General features: G+C 38.6%; 1 protein-coding gene across 1 annotated transcript in view; it reads left to right on the top strand.

The window, feature by feature from the left end:
• The window catches only part of PEX16 (peroxisomal biogenesis factor 16), a 122,858-nt gene that overhangs the window by 95,566 nt on the left and 3,904 nt on the right, over positions 1–23,388 (top strand). Inside the window, exon 10 of the mRNA XM_053720293.1 lies at positions 3,919–3,992. Within this exon, the coding sequence (XP_053576268.1) occupies positions 3,919–3,992 (74 nt within the window). The remainder of the gene's footprint in view (positions 1–3,918; positions 3,993–23,388) is intronic.

Raw genomic sequence — 23,388 nt, 5'->3', positions numbered from 1 at the left:
CAGGCCAACTCCTGTATAAGCGAGTTCTTAAACTGTTCAAAACAGTTCAAAACAGTTCTGCAAAGCGGTAATAAGATCCTCCATATTCCGTACTGAAGTGAGGAAAACAGAGCCAACTCTAATATTAGTTACTCTTTCAAGCGTGCTTGCAGGGATAGAGTCAGCAAACTAGGCCTCAAAACCGGCTCTGATCCGTCTAAAAGGTCTGGATCAAAATATGTACTTGGCCAACAATCTAAATAGTACACAGGTCGTATGAGATTATGTCCTCAGTATCCTCGTTTTCTACGTTCCAGACTAGGGTGCTATATTGAAAATTAATCTCCAAAAAAATTAAATAAAATCAGGAGCTCCCATGCCTCACGTCTAGTCTCTTTGGCTGTCGGCTCCGCCCCCCCAGGAGGTGTCCCGGATTTTGACTTGGGCAGAGAGCAATCTTTGTAAAGTGTATATTCCAGGAGTGAGCAATTGGGAAGCATATTCTCAGTCTCCAATCTCTTTATCCAGGGGAGTTGTCTCTTCACCTGGACATTTTCAGTTAGATTGTAAATCTATGGGGTCTTCCAGAAATAGACATGATGGCTTCTCAGTTAAATAACAAGCTTCCCAGATACTTTGCAAGGTCTATGGATCCTCAGGTGGAGTTTGTGGATGCTCTAGTAGCTCCTTGTTTTTTTTCCGTCTGGCTTACATCTTTCCTGCTCAAAATTTTAAATTAAAAATATAATTGAGTCCCGTTTTCATTACTTGTGGACAGTTTTTGGATATTAGTTTCCCAGGAGTAATGGCTCTTGGATTCTCACCACCTTTATCAAAGAAAATATAATTTATGCTTCGCTGATGATAAATTTAATTTCTTTCATGGTGGTGAGAGTCTATGAGACGCACCCATATTTTGTTAGATTTTGGTTCTTTTTTTATTATTATTATTTTTTTCTGGTGGCAGCTCTAGTTTGCCTCTTCCTAGTGGTCAGGAGTGAAATTCCTAGGAGTAATGACTCATGGATTCTTACCACCATAAATAAATGAATTTATCAGGCAAGCATAAATTTATATATATATATATATATATATATATATATATATATATATATATATATATATATATATATATATATATATATATATATATATATATGTAGCCCTCAGTTTACGCCGGGGTTAGGTTCCAGGAGGAATGGTTGTAAATCGAAACCGTTGTAAATTAAAACCCATTTTATAATGTAAGTCAATGGGAAGTGAGGGAGTTAGGTTCCAGGCCCCTCTCAAAATTGTCAGAAGTAACACCTAATACATTATTTTTAAAGCTTTGAAATGAAGACTTTAAATGCTAAACAGCATTATAAACCTAATAATATAGATTGTATCATCATCAAACTAAGTTTAATGAACAAAAACATTTGCTAACAGCACCTAATTAAATAATCACACAACAGACTGCATCATCATCAAACTAAGTTTAATGAACAAAAACATTTTTTTACTTGCATTTTTCTGCCAACAGTTCTTTGCATTGTTATTATGTTAGATAATATTGGGTCTGCACCTATTATATGTATTTCAATCTGCAGTGATTAATAGGCAGTTATGCACCCTCACCTCAAGCAGCTGGACAGGAAGATAATAGGGAAGTGGCTGCTAAATCTTGTTGCTCGATAGCTAATGTCTGCTCTGTGTACACAGATCAATTTAAGGCTGTTAAGTTGCATAACTTTGCTGCAAAACAAGTGGACAGCTCCACCTACTGGCTATTTTAATTAGTGCACTGCTTTCCAAAGCTTTTCAATAGCAGTCACATGACTGAAAAAAAGGTTGTTATTCTAAAACGGCGCAAATTGAACCGGCGTAAACAGAGGGCCACCTGTGTGAATGTGTATGTGTGTGTGTATGTGTGTATGTATGTGTGTATATATATATATATATATATATATATACACACAATTGGTGATTCTACATGCACTGAATGCACAGAGAAGCCTGTGAGGACCTGAATTTTTAACTGTGGTGTGATCTGGGGTGTGTGATTGGCCCTATATGAACAAACAAGTTATATAGTTATTTGGTGCAAATAGGTTTGTGTTGAACATTCTGCTTTGATGGAGACCTGGGGTCAGTGACCTAGTAATTTTTCAGGAATTGCTACAGTATAATGAGGTTGACTAAGTAATTTTTTGCTGCTCATCGAACATAACCCACTGTATCTGCACTCTCTCACCAGACTGAAACTGATGATGGTAGCTTTGTGGCAAATTAAATGCATGTCAACTATCTTAGCGTCAATCTTCTCATAGTCTGGGCAGCTGGTTGAAGTTTTTTTTACAATCTTTTTATTTTTGTTTCTTTTTAAAAAGCCTGCTCATAGGTATCTATACACCTGATGTATGTTACAGATGAGCACAGAGATATTGTTACCTTCATATGGGCATCTGTCAATACTTAGGACTTGTGTCTGCTGGACAAGTTTAGGTCCACCTGGTTTCGTAACAGAGTATGCACAGTGTGGTAGGTTCCTTAGCAATCTCTCCACCCTTTTAAAATCTCCAATCTCAGCAGTTCCTATGGTAACATATGGAACTAATTTACTAATCTCACCACATTCTCTATTCTTTAGTAAATGGGCTTCATAGAATAACACAATAAGTGAGGAACTGTTGAGCCTGAAGAGGCTGTTAGTAAATGTAACTGACTGAGCCTAAATTTAGAGGCATAGATGCAATCTCCATTAGATCTGGGTTCCTGGTTACTGCTGCTCTGCACCCCAAAAGTTAGGAGGTCAATAATTTAACACTAGCACAAACTATCAGCAAGAACCTGCAGAGCACATTTACAGCATCACTGCAGAGTATCACTGGATTTAAAGTGTCCTATAGTGTCACTGGGAGTTTAACCTTTGTACAATGAATACAAATACCACTCACTACACCTAAACATAATCGTTTTCCCAGCACAATATGATTCACAAGACCCAAGGAACATAATGATCTCAAACAATATAAAAAAAACAAGTGTGGTATTGACTGCATAATTATTAATTATTACACCCCCAATGCCTTTTAAGCAACAATTATTGTAAAAGAAAAATACATATAAACTCTCATACACCTAGATCTGCTGTGCTTGACACCCAGCTAAACATCTACTATGTATCTAGTGGGAGTGTCCTGTTCCTCAGCAGATCTCTTTATCCAGGAGGAGAGTAGCTTTAAAAGGACAGTCTACCATAGAATTGTTAGTGTTTTAAAAGATAGATAATCCCTTTATTACCCATTCCCCCGTTTTGCATAACCAACACAGTTATATTAATATACTTTTTACCTCTGTGATTACCTTGTATCTAGGAACCTTCTTCCAGCCCCCTGATCACATGACTGTGACTGTTTATTATCTATTGTCTTAAATTTAACATTGTTTTGTGCTAAATCTTAAATAACCCCCTGTGCCTGAACACTGTGTTATCTATATGGGCCATGTGTACTTTCTGTCTCTTTGTGTTGAAAAGAGATTTAAAAAGCATGTGATAAGAGGCAGTCCTCAAAGGCTTAGAAATTAGCATATGAGCCTACCTATGTTTAGTTTAAACTAAGAATACCAAGAGAAAAAAGAAAATTTGATGATAAAAGTAAATTGGAAAGTTGATTAAAGTTAAAAGTCATATCTGGATAATGAAAGTTTAATTTATACTAGACTGTCCCTTTAAGTAGGCTATGTAAGATGCCCCTTATGATAGGTCTCTATGTGTGTTCATCATGGATTTATGGTCCTGTAAGTTATTTGCAGGTGGTGATATGGCAAATCCGGTGCATCGTCAGGTGTTTTTATGTGTTCAATTTACTGTTACTGCCGTGGGTGTTTGTAGTTAGGTAGAGGCTATGTATATATCTATATAAATGACATTGACCTTATTTTGTATTTTCACAGGGTTCGCAGATATATTCCTGATGATTTCGAAGCTCCTTTAGAGATGCCAGTGAAAAATTTTGGACTTATAGATGGTAAACCATGTGCATTTTTCATATGTTTTTATCCTGAATGACCATTAGATTGAGTTAAAGGGACAGTCTACAACTTACTCATCTTAAAGTCTTACTTTAGATTAAGCTGCAAATTGCCCCCTTCACACTTTCTATATCATGCAGCAGTAACAGTAAAAAAGTTATTTTAAAATGACTTGTTTCTGGTCACTTTGAAATGTCTGGCAAGCTCCGCCTACTGATGACATCATGCTCTGGTCTGCATCTAGGCACTCTGCTTAATAGCATTGACAGTCTGTTTAATCCAATGAGTGAGTCTTTTGTAACTACTAAATGCGTTAACCTTTTAAGGACCAGCGACATATTTCTATGGGAATTTTAAGATTAATATTATAAACAAGAAAACCCTTAACCCTTGATTGGTACGTTGTGGTCGATAAGGGATTAATGCAGCCCAGATTGTGATATCATGAGTGGGTGGAGCTTGGCAGCCATTTCAAAGTGACCAGAAACAATATTCAATTTAAAATAACTTTTTTTACTGTTACTGCTGCATGATATAGAAACCGCGCAGGGGGCTAATTTGCAGCTTAATCTAAAGTAAAACTTAAGATGACTAAGGTGTAGACTGTCCCTTTAACCAATTTCCAAAATTTTCTCTTGCTTTCATTTCTAAAGTTTCTACACACTTAATTTGTCAGCTGAATGGCACAACTAAATAAAAAGTGTCTATTGGAAGCAGTGATTCAACGTGATCACACACAACCACCTACCATTGTTTCCAGTGTAGTACAAATGAAATTAATATTGGTAGAGAAATACAGACAATAAATATGTATTCTAGCATCTATAAAATTGTTGAGGTAGTCAACACAGTATATTTGCATAATTAACAAATGCAAGATAACAAGACAATGCAATAGCACTTAGTCTGAACTTCAAATGAGTAGTAGATTTTTTTTTCTGACAATTTTAAAAGTTTGTTTTTTTCCACTCCCCCTGTACCATGTGACAGCCATTAGCCAATCACAAATGCATACACGTACCATGTGACAGCCATCAGCCATTCACAAATGCATACACACTTATTCTTGCACATGCTCAGTAGGAGCTGGTGACTCAAAAAGTGTAAATATAAAAAGACTGTGCAGATTTTGTTAATGGAAGTAAATTGGAAAGTTGTTTAAAATGGCATGCTCTATCTGAATAATAAAAGTTTAATTTTGATTGAGTGTCCCTTTAAATTTGTTTGGAATTATCTTTATGGTATAGAATCTGACAGATTTGAATATTAATGGTTATCACAGGTTTGAGAACTTTTATCATGTACACAACCTAAATGCAATAATGTGCATGATCAGATGTTGTCATGCAATGCAAGTATCAGAGCTTATTTCTTTTGTGATTCAGACAGGGCATACAATTTTTTAAAAGTTTCAGATTTACTTCTATTATCAAATTTACTTTGTTACAATGATATTCTGTGTTGAAGAACATCTGGAGAACAATATGACAGGAAATAGTGCTGCCATCTAGTGCTCTTGCTAATGTATAACATTAGTACTACATGACAGGAAATAGTGCTGCCATCTAGTGCTCTTGCTAATGTATAACATTAGTACTACATGACAGGAAATAGTGCTGCCATCTAGTGCTCTTGCTAATGTATAACATTAGTACTACATGACAGGAAATAGTGCTGCCATCTAGTGCTTTTGCAAATGGATAATATTCTTACGAAACTGCTGCCATATAGTGTTTCAGAAATGGGCCGGCTCCCTGCCTTTTAACAAAAGATACCAAGAGAATGAAGAAAAATTGAAGTGAATTAGAAAGTTGTGTAAAATCACATGCTGTATCTGAATCATGAAAGAAAAATGTTGGATTTGATATCCCTTTAAATACTGCAGTGTAGAGGGGCGGAGTTTGCCAGCAAGAGGAGAGGAAGCAGGTTTAGGCAGCTCCACACATAAATTACTAAAAAGTGGATAAAAAGCTGTTATTTTCGAGTGCAATAACCCTAACTTCAATCCATAGGCACTAGAGAAGGTATTAAACCCCCTTAAAACAAACTTTGAAAGATTTTGGGCGAGATCACCGGGGGCCGGAACATCAGTACCGGAAGAAAATCAGGAAAGACCGCGGCTGTGGCCTGCTCCGGAACTCGTGGTAGACCCCAAAAACGAAGAAAAATAAAAGGGGAAATCACTAGCAACCACCCTTGCTTACGAACCCTCAGAGGCATCAGCTAGAAGCCAGAGGTGAAGACATACCACTTTTAATGCTGGAAATAAGCGCTGCCAAAAAGGATATCGCATCTCACAGAAATAACATCACTGTGCCACTCCGGAGGGTCGGGGCTCCGCTCCGGAGAGACACAGAAGATCCCAGGACTCAAGAAGGAGTGAAAACTCCGGCTCAGAGATACCAGAACACCGAGGCCTACCAACAAGCAACAGGCGTGGGCGCGCACGCGGCCTCTCACGGCTCAGCAGTCAAGATTTCAACTGCAGCTACCAACAAGGTTACTACCATCAGAGGAATACAAAGCAGACAACAGCCAAGTCGATTACCACAAGTAAGATATCGTGAGAGACTGTGGCGCGAAAATCCGCCATCTTATCCATGCACAATCTACAGACACGCCAAAGTGGGCCCAACTGAGAGGCCTAATTCAAGAGGCTGACAACAGCATCTGGAACACTGGAAGGGGTAAGCATAATCACCAGACCCTCCGACTATTCCATTACAGACTACACCTATTGCAATAGATACCGGGCACACAGACTCACAGCACGGGTCTGCCTGCACCATATAGCTGACCACCCATAAACACAGAATTGGGCTCTGTCACTTTAAAGATATAAGCAATACGCTTCAGCCATTGCCGACAATAGGGGACTTTCCCAAGGACACCTATTGCTCATCTTACAAACTACCCCTGGTGAATACAGAAGCGTGACAACCGCTGGCACATAGAAAGCATAACACCCTTCAATAACTCATACCAATGTGAGTATTAATCCAAACTCTCCTAAATAGTCTCCTTACAAGACTCCAATAAGACCAAATCCTCTACCTAGGTTGCTGTAAATAATGCGGTCTGCCTGGGAATAATTGTAGAGGATTAACAGGAGCCTACAAGTCATTGGACAAGAGAGACATTACCCTAGCATCATATCCCTCCTTTTATAAGCTTCATGTGAAATCGGTGAGACATGAGATAGCTAAGATGCCTGAACTCTGAACATAAATATCTACAAAGTATGGGGTAATACAAGTTATGAATAAAAATCCCTGACTAGCACACAGAGATCCTGAGAATAAACTGGCTTAAATATCACATAAAGAAGCAGCTTCACAAGGAAGCCTGCATACAAGATTTCTCTTCCCACTTCCTAACAGCTCTAAGATGAAAAATAAATCACAAACAGTGAAGGAGTGCCTTTCAAGATCACAATCTAAACACAAAAGTCTGGATAAAAGCATTCCTAATTCTGCAACCAGCCCACAGGCACAGAGCCCTGGAGTATCTGAAGAAGCCAGAACAGAAGAACCTAACAAAGAGCTTCTACAACAGATCAAGTCTCTATTTCAAGAAGAATTCAAGACGGCCCTATCTGAAATAAAACAAGATCTTAGGGAAATAGGGGAGAGAACGGCAGAATTGGAGGAGAAGTTAGATAATGTAACTGAGGAAATCCCTATATTGAGAGACTCCATCCAAGATAATTCAGCATACATCAGCAGGCTTGAAGATCAAATAGAAGATCTAGAAAATAGATCTAGGAGGTCTAATTTGAGAATCCGGAACCTCCCAGAGACTTACAAAAATCTAGAAGAAACCATCACCGAGTTGTTCACGCAACTAGTCCCGGATATTGATCCAACTTCTCTCCTAATGGACAGGGTCCACAGGGCCCTCACAAGACCGCAACAAAACACAAACAGAGACATAATTCTAAAAATGCATTATTATCATGCCAAAGAAAGGATATTAAAAGCATCCAGGGATAAAAAATGCATAGAGTTTGAAGGGCACAACATACAAATATTCACAGATCTAGCCCCAATCACACTTCGAAAAAGAAGAGATATGAAGCCAATCACTGCAGCCCTAGCGAAGGAACACATAAAATATAGGTGGAATTTTCCTTTCAGACTGGTTTTTTCATATCAGAATGGAAGCTACAGCTGCAATACCCTGGAAGAAGGGAAGGCTCTGCTTCACCGTCTTCAAATCCAAGCTGATATACCATCTACACCTACTGGGTCATCACCACCAAGAAAATCATTCCAGAAGGAATGGATTCCAGTGGGAAGAAATGGCAAGGCAAAGAAACAAAGAATTGATCCCAGACAAGAATCTGGGGAGACAGAATCTGATGAGACTGAGAATACTTTGTCATGAGAGCTAAGTAGATCAATATACATTGAGCACTATAAGACTAACTCACTTTCAGCTGTGACTGTTACACTGAGATGGGCTATGCCCAATGCAGATTGATATGTTGTCTTTCTTTTTTCTTTCCTTTGTTGAAGTTTAATATTTTTGTGTGCCCTCTTTTTTCTATGTAGTTACATTTAAATTCAAGTACCCAGGTGACATACTCTTTATATAACCCTTACCCCTGAGAGATACCGTCTAGGCACTAACTACCTTTCAACCCTAGCCAACCTTTAGCACCCTAAAGTTTCTAGCCTGGTAGACAGATTGAGATACACCTAGCCTTATAAAGGGTTACTTAAGTTGTACTTCCCGTATCCCCCGTTAAGAGGGGTTACTGATGTTCATTCCAGTTCAATACAATCTCAGGATCTCCCCTCCCCATCCCCACCCTCCCTCATCCACCCCAATACCCCTCCTTAACCCCCCTCCGATCTCCATAACCCCATACTCAAATTGAGCTAAATTCAGGTTCAGGCTCTGATGCTGCTTAAATGTTATTGTTTTTTCAATTCACATATATTCTATTATTTCCAATGTTGATTTCTAATATATTATTGTTATATCATTGGTCATCTTTCTTTTGGTTACTCCATGCTACCTATGAGATGGTTTATACACCTGCCACTCCAAAGACACTAACTGTTGATAAGATATCTGTAACACTATATTTGCTTCTTAACTTCCATGAAGGTTTATTATGCTTTTCAGCTATGAGAATCAAGTTTGGCCTGGTCCGGGGGGCCCCCCCTCAGAGGATAGAAGTCCTGATTCTACTTCTAGGGATATTAAGGTACCGCAATAAGGCTGCTCCCTCTAAACAATTACCATGTCTATAAAAATTATTTCGCACAATGTTAGGGGTTTAAACTCAGACATCAAAAGAAAAAAGGCAATCTTAGAATATAAAGCCCTGAATGCCAAGATTGTGATGCTACAGGAAACACACTTTACACCTATGTTCACTCCTAAATATTGGGATAAGGTATACCCCACACAATTTCACGCCATAGGCCCGAAAAAGAAATGCGGAGTTTCAGTGCTCATCCACTCATCCCTAAATTTTCATGAGGAATCTGTAATAAGGGATAAAGAAGGCAGATATATCATAATACAAGGCTCAATCCATAATACCCCAATTCTGTTGGTGAATGTATATGCTCCTAACGAGCTGCAATCCAACTTTATCTCTAAGCTCAGCAAACACTTAACGTTGTGGAAAAAATATAAAACTATAATAGGGGGTGACTTTAACCTTACCATGAACGATAAAATTGACAGATCTACACAAGCATCCACAATCACTAACACATCCATAAAATCTAGTAGGATATTACTTGACTTCACCCTAGATCACAACCTGACAGATAGCTGGCGCGCTATGAATCAAGGGGTACACGACTACACATATTATTCCCCCATGCACGCATCACAATCTAGAATAGATTACATATTTGTAAGCCAAATCCTAGTCCCCCTAATAGTCAATACAACCATTACTAACTGCTCCTGGTCAGACCACTCTATAGTGGAAACTACATTGGCGGGACTAATTAACCCACAAAGAGCGAAATCCTGGTCACTTAATGCATCATTACTTAGAGAAGGCCCAACTTTAGACACGATTAAGCAACAAATTGCTGAATTTATCGAAATTAACAATAACTCCACCGACAATCCAGCCCTAGAATGGGGGGCACTGAAAGCCTTCACACGGGGTCTACTCATATCCGAATCTAGCAAACAAAATAAGCAAAGGGAGGCCAAACTGCTAAGTTTAAAAGCAGAGACGAATAGACTTAGGTCACAACTTGGACACAATCCTTCACGTACACTAATAACCGAGCTTAAAGCCAAAAACACAGAACTAGATTCACTCTTAAATTCGGAGGCTGTCAGATCAATAAAAGTTGTTGACACACAATACTATATTTACGGGAACAAACCTGACCGGATGTTAGCAAACAAATTGAAGGAAATTGTTAGGACCACAACTGTCCCACAAATACAATCCCCAGATAACAAGACCACTAATGACCCACAAGATATCGCCAACTTATTTGCAGACTACTATACTAAATTGTATAACATCCCTAATCCACATAAAGGCAAAAATAGAACATCAGATTTACTCTCGTTTCTCGGAGATAGTAAACTGCCATCACTAACAGAAGAGGAATTAGACTCCTTAAATCGCCCCATAACACAAGAAGAAATAAAACTTAGTATTAAAAATCTAAAAGGATCTAAAGCCCCGGGCCCTGACGGATACCCTGGCATCTTCTACAAAACCCTACAACCATTATTAGTTCCACAGTTGGTCAAAGTTTTCAACGCTATGATGCAGGGCAAGGAAATACCAAAAGAAATGTTGATGGCCAGAATTTCAGTGATCCCAAAACCAGGAAAGAATAAATGTCATTGCCAAAATTATAGGCCCATTTCCCTGATTAATCAGGACATCAAGCTATTCACCAAAATATTAGCAAATCGTCTAAACCCACTCCTTATTAAATTAATTCACCCAGATCAAGTAGGCTTTGTTTTTCAAAGGGAAGCCCCAGATAACACAAGAAAAATTATAGACCTTATTAATGTGGCCACTGTGAGACGGGTGCCTTCTCTGTTTCTATCTCTGGATGCAGAGAAGGCATTCGATAGAGTTGATTGGGGTTTTATGTTCGCAGTACTCGAAAAGGTAGGCATTAAGGGGGAGTTTCAAAAGGCTATCAAATCATTATACTCCTCCCCGACAGCATTTGTTAAATTATCAGGCTATCAATCTTCACCAATACACATTAATAACGGAACCAGACAAGGATGCCCATTATCCCCGCTCCTATTCGCTTTGAGCATTGAACCATTGGCCATCAAAATCAGAGATAGCAGGGACATATCAGGAATTGAGGTGGGACACTTAGAACACAAGATATCTCTATTCGCGGATGACGTGATATTGACATTAACAAAACCGCTATTATCCCTCCCATTAGTATATAAAATAATTCAACAATTTGGGACCCTATCGGGATATAAAATCAATGGGGAAAAATGTGAAGCTCTGGGTGTTGGAATTCCCGCCCATACCAAAAAATTAATAGAGCTAAACTTCTCATTTGGATGGCCTAAAAAATCCATTAAATATCTGGGAATTCATCTCTCTGGCAACATTCACTCCCTCTTTCATATAAATTATCTCCCCATGTTTAAGACAATCAGAGCTCTTATAGCCAAATGGATGAAACTCAAAATTTCCCTTTACGGTAGAATTATCTCGGTCAAGATGTCTCTCTTACCTAAATTATTATACTTATTTCGCTCCCTACCCATCACCCTCCCTCTCTCAGACCTACATAAGCTTCAAAAAGACATCTTACGATTTGTGTGGCAGGGAAAACGAGCCAGAATCAATAAAATACTTATGTGCTCCCCCAAAAAGATAGGAGGAGTGGGTCTCCCGAACCTAATCCCATACTACTATTCGGCCCGCATAGCTCAAACTTTACACTGGTTCAAAACTAAAAACAACTCACAATGGTTAAATATCGAATCTGCTGTTATGAACATTACACCACTCTCGCACCTATTATGGACCCCTGACACCCCCACCACTCACAAGAAAAATGAATTCATAGCAATTCAACACACCCTACACATATGGAAGATATTGAATGCTAAATTCCCATTGCTAAATAACAAATCAGCAATCACACCACTAATAACCCAAACCTCCTCAGTTGACCGCACTGTACAACAGAAATGGCACAATAAAGGACTCTATAGGATTGCAGATGTATTTAAAGAGGGTAGAATGATATCTTATACACAATATCAAGACCTAGACATAGGAGATAGAAATATCTGGTACCATTATCTCCAACTAAAATCCAGAGTATATCAAATAATGGGGAATGAAAGAGCCCCTGTAACCACCACACTAGAAAGGCTCTGCCTGGCTGATTATCACATTAGAAGTGGAATTTCAACTTTATACACTTTATTTAACAACCCCCCCCCCAAACAGCAAACCCCCCTTAATGATAAAATGGGAAAATGATACAGGGAGAACCTGGTCAGTTGAGACTTGGAGAGAAACACTCAGTCGTGGATTATCTTTTACACAAAACGCAACCCTTAAAGAAAACTTAATTAAAGTAGCCTTTAGATGGTACTTATTCCCGACTAGATCAGGAGGAGGAGGCGACCCATCAACCAAGTTTTGTTATAGAGGATGCGGGGAGCTTGGGACATACCCACATATGTGGTGGGAATGTAGATATGTTAAAGAGATTTGGGATCAAACTTCAGCTCTCATGAGTGAGATCTTTGAAAAAACAATAAAGCTAACTATGGAACAAGCTTTACTCCACTTCCCGATACCAGGGCTCTCTAGACACAATAACAAATTGGGAGGATGGATATGCACAATAGTTAGGTTAGGCATAGCCCAATTTTGGAAGGGACTCCCTCCGAGCTTTGAACTGATAAAAAAAAAGTTGATATACCATTTTGATAAAACATGTGCCTCAGCAGAATTTCTAAACGATAAAAAAGCATTCCTACTACAGTGGGAACCTTTTATACATTATCATGAGGCTTCTAGGAGAAGGGGGGGGGGGCGGACACGGACTAGGCCAGACGAAATGTTGTTTGTGGTATCTATATTGATTTTTTCGAATGTTCTGTTACAACCTTGAATTAGCGGGACATAATGTGTATTTCTGGAGTAATATCTTTATTATTTGAATGACCTTTGACCATTGGAATGTTTGATCATCGATTTATTGTATCTGTAAAAATTTTTTGAATAAAAATATTTCAACATAAATACTGCAGTGTAGTCCTTTGTTATGGATAACATTTCATCCGAATTCACTTCTATAATATGCTGTTCCAATGTTCGCTTCTGATAACCTCTTCTCAGGAAACGCTCTTTCATTTCCTCTGTCTGTTGCTTAGCTCGATCTTTATCTGTATTGTTCCGATTGACTCTAAGAACTGTGACTTGGGTAATGCCCTCTTTAGTGCCGGTGGGTGGCAACTTGTTGCCTCGAGAAGGGAGTTTTTATCCGTTGACTTGCGGAATAAAGTTGTTGTACCCAATCTTCCACTTTCTTTAAAGATTCTTAAGTCTAGGAATTCTATCTCATCTTGGCTTCTATTCATCTTAAACTTTAGCGTAATATGTTCCATATTCAGTTAATTAAACCAGGTGAGTAGATCTTCCTCTCTTCCGGACCAGATTATCATCAAGTCGTCTATGAATCTTTTTAAAATATACAATTTCTTCCCTCTTGAAACATTCTGTGCCACTCTCTTCGAATTCCGCCATAAAGAGGTTTGCGTAAGATGGGGCCACATTGGACCCCATCGCTGTTCCCATCAACTGCTGATAGTATTGTCTCTCAAATCTAAAATAGTTCTTTTTCAGGCAAGTGTCCAAGAGATCTAGAATGAACTCCATTGGTGGTCCCACAAAAGGGCAACTTAATAGTTTTTTCCTTATTGCTGATAAACCCTCATTGTGAGGTATCACCGTATAAAGGCTAGTGACATCCAAGGTCACTAGCCATTCCCCTCCTTTTAATGGGACTTCCGTCAGTGAGCTGATGACATCGTTAGAATCTTTTATATAGGTTTTCATATTCTGCACATGTGGTTGCAGTATGCTATCTACATAGATAGCCAAAGGTTGTAGTAGGTGAATTCACGAGGTGAATTTGGTATATTTAATATGCTAATGATTGTAATTAATTAGATGATTTATGTAAATGGTTTAGGATAAGGGTATAAGTATAGGAATGAATTGTGCACATTATATGTAAGTCTGAGGACAGGGGTGAAACCCAGAAACGTCACTTGATACACAGTAAAGAAAACTTGTGGATTTAAACGGAGAGTGCCTGCTTTTTTCCTGCATTATATATATATATATATATATATATATATATATATATATATATATATATATATATACATATATATATAGATTCAGAATATTTTTTGTAGGAGAGCTATATGAGAATACTATGAAAAAAGAAGGGGACAGCAGCACTCAGAAAAAATAACACCTTATTGATGTAATATGTAGATAAATGGCTGAAACAATGTGTCAAACAAAGAAACATCAAAACAAACATCGGTCTCTTCAATATACAATGAATTTCTTTATAAAATCAAAAACAAAAAGAAGCATGCTAATGCTACAACTGAAAGATTGCCACTGCAGTGGACAGCTTGAGTAAAAATGGGAATACTACGACAGGCAAATATGAATGAGCTTATGAACATACAAAACAGCATAGTGATAAAGATACAGTAACAAATGTCAGGATAACAACATATTGCAAAGAGAACCTGCCTATCAATGAAGCAAGAGCAAAAGTTCTCAAAACAATGTCCTGAGTGGAAATAATGATGTTTTATCTTGATGAATTCCCTCTTAGAATATGCTTGGTGTATCAAAGTCACTAATTGAAAGTGGTACCATACATTGCAAAAGGACTGACAGAACCGAGGTGAAAACGTCCTCAAAAGTCAGTTTGCCAGATACTACAGTTTATAGACATAGAGGCTCATATCTCCAATGCGGCAAATATACGAAAACAGAAGCATACAACCTTGTTAACTTGTAAGCAGGATAATCCGGGTATACAAGGCATTTCAAAGAGGCATGCAGGTAACGGACCAGGACTCCACCTCTGACATCCTGTCTTACCCAAGTCGTTCCGTCTCGTATCTTTGATCTAAAGAACACAGGTCAGACTTGAAACTCCGTTGTGGGCAATAAAGACACCCTTCGCCTCCGCCAGATAACTTCCGGACAAGATTTCAGAAAGCACCATAAATGCATACAGGTGCTACACTGTTGCTGCTTCAATTCAGAATGACTTGGTCATTTAAACTTTGCAAAAACATTTGGCAAACTCACAGCTAGATTTGGAGTTTTGTCGGTAACGACCCGAAAAACTAACGCCGGCTTTTTTCTGGCCGCACCATAAAAATAACTCTGGTATTGAGAGTCCACATAAAGGCTGCGTTAGGCTCCAAAAAAGGAGCGTAGAGCATTTTTAACGCAGCTTCAACTCTCAATACCAGAGTTGCTTACGCAAGCGGCCAGCCTCAAAAACGTGCTCGTGCACGATTACCCCATAGGAAACAATGGGGCTGTTTGAGCTGAAAAAAAACCTAACACCTGCAAAAAAGCCGCGTTCAGCTCCTAACGCAGCCCCATTGTTTGCTATGGGGAAACACTTCCTACGTCTGCACCTAACACTCTAACATGTACCCGGAGTCTAAACACCCCTAACCTTACACTTATTAACCCCTATTCTGCCGCCCCCGCTATCGCTGACACCTGCATTTTATTTTTAACCCCTAATCTGCCGCTCCGTAAACCGCCGCTACTTACATTATCCCTATGTACCCCTAATCTGCTGCCCCTAACACCGCCGACCCCTATATTATATTTATTAACCCCTAATCTGCCCCCCTCAACGTCGCCTCCACCTGCCTACACTTATTAACCCCTAATCTGCCGAGCGGACCGCACCGCTATTATAATAAAGTTATTAACCCCTAATCCGCCTCACTAACCCTATAATAAATAGTATTAACCCCTAATCTGCCCTCCCTAACATCGCTGACACCTAACTTCAATTATTAACCCCTAATCTGCCGACCGGAGCTCACCGCTATTCTAATAAATGGATTAACCCCTAAAGCTAAGTCTAACACTAACACCCCCCTAAATTAAATATAATTTTAATCTAACAAAATTAATTAACTCTTATTAAATAAATTATTCCTATTTAAAGCTAAATACTTACCTGTAAAATAAACCCTAATATAGCTACAATATAAATTATAATTACATTGTAGCTATTTTAGGATTAATATTTATTTTACAGGCAACTTTGTAATTATTTTAACCAGGTACAATAGCTATTAAATAGTTAAGAACTATTTAATAGTTACCTAGTTAAAATAATTACAAAATTACCTGTAAAATAAATCCTAACCTAAGTTACAATTAAACCTAACACTATACTATCATTAAATTAATTAAATAAAATACCTACAATTACCTACAATTAAACCTAACACTACACTATCAATACATTAATTAAATACAATATCTACAAATAACTACAATGAAATAAACTAACTAAAGTACAAAAAATAAAAAAGAACTAAGTTACAAAAAATAAAAAAATATATACAAACATAAGAAAAATATTACAACAATTTTAAACTAATTACACCTACTCTAAGCCCCCTAATAAAACAACAAAGCCCCCCAAAATAAAAAATGCCCTACCCTATTCTAAATTACTAAAGTTAAAAGCTCTTTTACCTTACCAGCCCTGAACAGGGCCCTTTGCGGGGCATGCCCCAAGAAGTTCAGCTCTTTTGCCTGTAAAAAAAAACATACAATACCCCCCCCCCATTATTACAACCCACCACCCACATACCCCTAATCTAACCCAAACCCCCCTTAAATAAACCTAACACTAAGCCCCTGAAGATCATCCTACCTTGTCTTCACCTCACCAGGTATCACCGATCCGTCCTGGCTCCAACATCTTCATCCAACCCAAGCGGGGGTTGGCGATCCATCATCCGGTGGCTGAAGAGGTCCAGAAGAGGCTCCAAAGTCTTCATCCTATCCGGAAAGAAGAGGCGTTCCGGACCGGCAACCATCTTGATCCAAGCGGCATCTTCTATCTTCATCCGATGACGACCGGCTCCATCCTGAAGACCTCCACCGCGGACCCATCTTCTTCCGGCGACGTCCAACTGAAGAATGATGGTTCCTTTAAGGGACGTCATCCAAGATGGCGTCCCTCGAATTCCGATTGGCTGATAGGATTCTATCAGCCAATCGGAATTAAGGTAGGAATATTCTGATTGGCTGATGGAATCAGCCAATCAGAATCAAGTTCAATCCGATTGGCTGATCCAATCAGCCAATCAGATTGAGCTCGCATTCTATTGGCTGTTCCGATCAGCCAATAGAATGCGAGCTCAATCTGATTGGCTGATTGGATCAGCCAATCGGATTGAACTTGATTCTGATTGGCTGATTCCATCAGCCAATCAGAATATTCCTACCTTAATTCCGATTGGCTGATAGAATCCTATCAGCCAATCGGAATTCGAGGGACGCCATCTTGGATGACGTTCCTTAAAGGAACCGTCATTCTTCAGTTGGACGTCGCCGGAAGAAGATGGGTCCGCGGTGGAGGTCTTCAGGATGGAGCCGGTCGTCATTGGATGAAGATAGAAGATGCCGCTTGGATCAAGATGGTTGCCGGTCCGGATCGCCTCTTCTTCCCGGATAGGATGAAGACTTTGGAGCCTCTTCTGGACCTCTTCAGCCACCGGATGATGGATCGCCAACCCCCGCTTGGGTTGGATGAAGATTTTGGAGCCAGGACGGATCGGTGGTGATACCTGGTGAGGTGAAGACAAGATAGGATGATCTTCAGGGGCTTAGTGTTAGGTTTATTTAAGGGGGGTTTGGGTTAGATTAGGGGTATGTGGGTGGTGGGTTGTAATGTTGGGGGGGGTATTGTATGTTTTTTTTTACAGGCAAAAGAGCTGAACTTCTTGGGGCATGCCCCGCAAAGGGCCCTGTTCAGGGCTGGTAAGGTAAAAGAGCTTTTAACTTTAGTAATTTAGAATAGGGTAGGGCATTTTTTATTTTGGGGGGGCTTTGTTGTTTTATTAGGGGGCTTAGAGTAGGTGTAATTAGTTTAAAATTGTTGTAATATTTTTCTTATGTTTGTAGATATTTTTTTATTTTTTGTAACTTAGTTCTTTTTTATTTTTTATACTTTAGTTAGTTTATTTCATTGTAGTTATTTGTAGATATTGTATTTAATTAATGTATTGATAGTGTAGTGTTAGGTTTAATTGCAGGTAATTGTAGGTATTTTATTTAATTAATTTAATGATAGTATAGTGTTAGGTTTAATTGTAACTTAGGTTAGGATTTATTTTACAGGTAATTTTGTAATTATTTTAACTAGGTAACTATTAAATAGTTCTTAACTATTTAATAGCTATTGTACCTGGTTAAAATAATTACAAAGTTGCCTGTAAAATAAATATTAATCCTAAAATAGCTACAATGTAATTATAATTTATATTGTAGCTATATTAGGGTTTATTTTACAGGTAAGTATTTAGCTTTAAATAGGAATAATTTATTTAATAAGAGTTAATTAATTTCGTTAGATGTAAATTATATTTAACTTAGGGGGGTGTTAGTGTTAGGGTTAGACTTAGCTTTAGGGGTTAATACATTTATTAGAATAGCGGTGAGCTCCAGTCGGCAGATTAGGGGTTAATAATTGAAGTTAGGTGTCAGCGATGTTAGGGAGGGCAGATTAGGGGTTAATACTATTTATTATAGGGTTAGTGATTCGGATTAGGGGTTAATAACTTTATTATAGTAGCGCTCAGGTCCGGTCGGCAGATTAGGGGTTAATAAGTGTAGGAAGGTGGAGGCGACGTTGTGGGGGGCAGATTAGGGGTTAATAAATATAATATAGGGGTTGGCGGTGTTAGGGGCAGCAGATTAGGGGTACATAAGGATAAGGTAGGTGGCGGCGCTTTGCGGTCGGCAGATTAGGGGTTAATAAGTGTAGGCAGATGGAGGCGACGTTGAGGGGGGCAGATTAGGGGTTAATAAATATAATACAGGGGTCGGCGGTGTTAGGGGGAGCAGATTAGGGGTACATAAGGATAACGTAGGTGGCGGCGCTTTGCGGTCGTCAGATTAGGGGTTAATAAGTGTAGGCAGATGGAGGCGACGTTGAGGGGGGCAGATTAGGGGTTAATAAATATAATACAGGGGTCGGCGGTGTTAGGGGGAGCAGATTAGGGGTACATAAGGATAACGTAGGTGGCGGTCGGCAGATTAGGGGTTAAAAAAATTTATTCGAGTGTCGGCGATGTGGGGGGACCTCGGTTTAGGGGTACATAGGTAGTTTATGGGTGTTAGTGTACTTTAGAGTACAGTAGTTAAGAGCTTTAGAAACCGGCGTTAGCCCAGAAAGCTCTTAACTACTGACTTTTTTCCTGCGGCTGGAGTTTTGTCGTTAGATGTCTAACGCTCACTTCAGAAACTACTCTAAATACCGGAGTTAGAAAAATCCCATTGAAAAGATAGGATACGCAATTGACGTAAGGGGATCTGCGGTATGGAAAAGTCGCGGCTGAAAAGTGAGCGTTAGACCCTATTTTGAGTGACTCCAAATACCGGCGGTAGCCTAAAACCAGCGTTAGGAGCCTCTAACGCTGGTTTTCACGGCTAACGCCAAACTCCAAATCTAGGTCTCAATTTATATACAAAGAGGAAGAAAAGTGTTTTATTATAAACAAGGAAGCACAAACAAAAATTATAGAAGTAAAACTCACAGCAATACCGAGAGACCGATGTGTGCAGAGCTTCCAAATCAAACTATCTAGGTGACACATGGAGTACTACTAACATTTTCCTCCCATGAATCAATAGATTGACTATAGATAGATATATGGCATACTAAATGGAGTGCAGCTTATGTTTTTAACGCTTAACTAAAAATCTAACGTTACTTTTATAACAACTTGTGTTACAAAATACACAGCTGAAGGAAAGGCTGAGTGCTCATATATATAGATTTAAATAGACTCCTCAATTACTCTTAAAAATCTATATATCTTTTGAGATTAAAAAAGACTGGAGAATCTTTTTAGCTAGTATAATTGACCTAATCAAAGAGAAAACTAAAAGGCCAACAAATTTAGCCTAGAAAAGACCCATACTCAAATCTCTCATTTAAGCCAAGAGGGGACACTGTTTTGAGCACATACGTCCATCTTGCTTCTTTGTTTAAGAGACATTTATTATTGTCCCCTCCTCTACCACTTCCTTGATCAATACCTACAAATTTTAAAGAGGCAGTGTTGCTGTTGTGGACATCTCTAAAATGCCGCGCTACACTAGTATCCCTTTCATAGAGGATATCATCCCTATGCTCCTGTATCCTGTCCTTGAACATACGTTTTGTTTTCCCTACATAGAACAGGGGACAGGAGCATTGTAGAAGATATACAACTCCAATAGTATTAAAATTCAAAAAACATCTAATATCGAAGTGTTTCCCAGTATTTGCAGAAAATTATTTACATTTTAACATATATGGACAGTACACGCAATGTCCACATGGAAAATTACCCTTCACTTGTTGATATCTATTTAACCAACATTTTTCAGGTTCAGACCTCACAAATCTACTTTTAACTAACTTATCCTTTAAGTTAGGATATTTTTTTTGCAGTCAATAAGGGTTTACTTCCTATTTTTTCAACAATTCTCTCATCTAGGGATAACAAGTGCCAGTTGTGAGACAAGATGCCTCTTATATTTTGCCATTGGCAATTATAGGTAGTTATAAATCTTATATAATTGTCAGTGGTGACATTTTTCTTAGAGTACAGAAAGTCATTTCGTTTCAGTTTTCTAACTTTATTAAGGGTGGATTTTAACAAGTTATGTGAATATCCTCTTTCTAAGAATTTTTTGCACATTATCTCAGCATGGTGTTCAAATTTAATTTTTGAGGAACAATTCCTCTTTAATCTTAGGAGCTGACCAAAAGGGATTCCTCTCTTTAGAGATTCTGGATGGCTACTGGATGCCTTCAAAAGACTGTTTGTCGCAGTACTCTTACGATGGTTCTCTGTAGAAATGCAATTACCTTCTTTTCTAATACAAATATCAAGAAAGGGAAGCTCTTTATCGCTGAATGCATATGTCAGCAAAATATTGCGATTATTTTTGTTTAATGAATCGATGAATTCATGAAGGCAGGCCAGGGGGCCATCCCAAAACATAAGGATGTCATCCACATATCTAATCCAAAGGGATACATGGGAGCTGAACACATCCTCAAAGATGTCCAACTCCCATGCTCCCAGGTGAAGGCAGGCATACGTGGGAGCACAAACTGCTCCCATTGCTGTCCCCCTGACCTGCCTATAAATTGAGCCATCAAATTCAAAAACATTATTTTCAAGAATAAACCTTAAAAGATTTATAACAAAGATGGTATGATTATTGCTACCAGAACCTCTTGACCTCAAAAAATGTTCACAGGCATTAATTCCTGTCTCATGCGGTATGGAAGAGTAGAGACTTTCTACATCTAGGGACACAAGGATAGTTTGTGAAGAGACTGATACATCATCTAGGTTATGCAAAAGATCTGGAGTGTCCTTTACGTAAGAGGAAAGGGAAAGAAGAAACGGCCTTAGGAAAGAATCCACATATTGCCCAATATGTTCACTGATGCCCCCTATTCCCGACACAATTGGTCTTCCGGGTGGATGAGACTTATTTTTGTGTATCTTCAGGATAATATAAAAGGTGGGCATCACTGGACATACCGGGTTCATGAACTTAAATTCATCCAATGAAATCAAAACTTCCATTTTTGCTCCTTGTAAGATATGATAAAGCTTAGATTTCATTTGCAACAAAGGATTTCGTTGAAGTCTTTCATACTGGGTTTTATCCAATAATTGCCTTTTTGCCTCATTAAGATAACAAGATTCATCTAATAAAACTAGATTTCCGCCCTTGTCTGCCGGCTTATATATTACCCCTTTTGCTGACATGAGTTCTTTGAGTGCTTTTCTTTCTTTAGGGGTTCAATTATCTGACCAAATCCAGTCATCAGGTAGCTGTTCAATTTCCTTTTCAACTGATTTAACAAATAATGAGACGACAGGAACCTGTGCTATTGAGGGCATAAACGTTGATTTGGATTTTAAATTTGTCCTAAAAGTTTTTTCACTTTCAAGATATTTTATTTGTCCCTCATTATCAGCTAAGAGGGATGTTAAAGCTTTTCGCGCTTCTTCATCTTTTCTATTCTCAGAGGTTTGGTACAGAGTATGATGCAACACTAATTTCCTCGCAAACAGGTGCAGGTCTTTAATAAAATCAAACTTGTTTAGCTTATTTGTAGGGCAAAAAGAGAGACCCTTTCTTAAAACTTCAATGTGTGTCAAATTTAAGCTGAAAGAGGAAAGATTTATAATTTGTAATTCATCATCTACTGGGGCTGGATTTAATAGCTCTGATAGGGTCTTCTCTGTGGCCTCCCTCTGTTTCCTGACCTTTGTCTCAAATTGTCCCCTCTCCCTCTGTTCTCGCTGAGGATACCTCCTCCCTATTTGAGCTATATTTTTTGCCTCTCCTCCTCTTCCTCCCCCCTCGTCTTCTCCTATACTCCCTTGCCCTATGCTCTGAAAGCCAAGGGTTCCATCGTTTTTTGAGGTCCTGTCATCAGTATCTAAATCTGACATGTCTGTTCCCGAATCATAGGAGCCCTTATCAAATTTATATACATAAACTTTCTTATTTTGATAATCTTCTTGGTCACAATGTAATTTTCTACATTTTCTTACTTTGATTTCTGCCTGTAATCTAGATATATGTGTTTTTGTTTCCTCATTTAGTTTATTAAAGTTAGGATCATGATCAAACTTATTCACTACCTGTAGGGCCAGTTCTACATCCTCTTTTATCTTTTCCAATCTTTTGTCATTTCTCTTAATTAACATCTCAATCATTCCAAGTGCACACACAGATAGTTTTTCATTCCATTCTTCAAGAAATTCTAAGCCTCCATCTTCTTCTCTGGCATTAAAGCCTGGGTTTAAAAACAACCTTAATCCTCTTGGAACAATTTTTTTCTCCACATAATTTGCCAAACTAGAATTTTCAGCCCTGACTTTAACCTGTTTGACTATACAGTTTTTGTATTTTTTGAAAGCATTGAAAACATTTGTTTCTAGATCACCACTTTCTAAATTGGTATTGGTCAGGGACTCTTTAAGTTCAGCCTCTATCAGAGAGAGTGAAGGCCATGTTTGAGTGTTTACAACAATGTCCCAGCCTAAACAAAAAGGAGT

The sequence above is a fragment of the Bombina bombina genome, chromosome 7 (genome assembly GCF_027579735.1).
Source record: "Bombina bombina isolate aBomBom1 chromosome 7, aBomBom1.pri, whole genome shotgun sequence".
Lineage (NCBI taxonomy): Eukaryota > Metazoa > Chordata > Amphibia > Anura > Bombinatoridae > Bombina > Bombina bombina.
The sequence above is the reverse complement of the archived record's forward strand: the minus strand, read 5'-3'. Positions and strand labels throughout refer to the sequence as shown.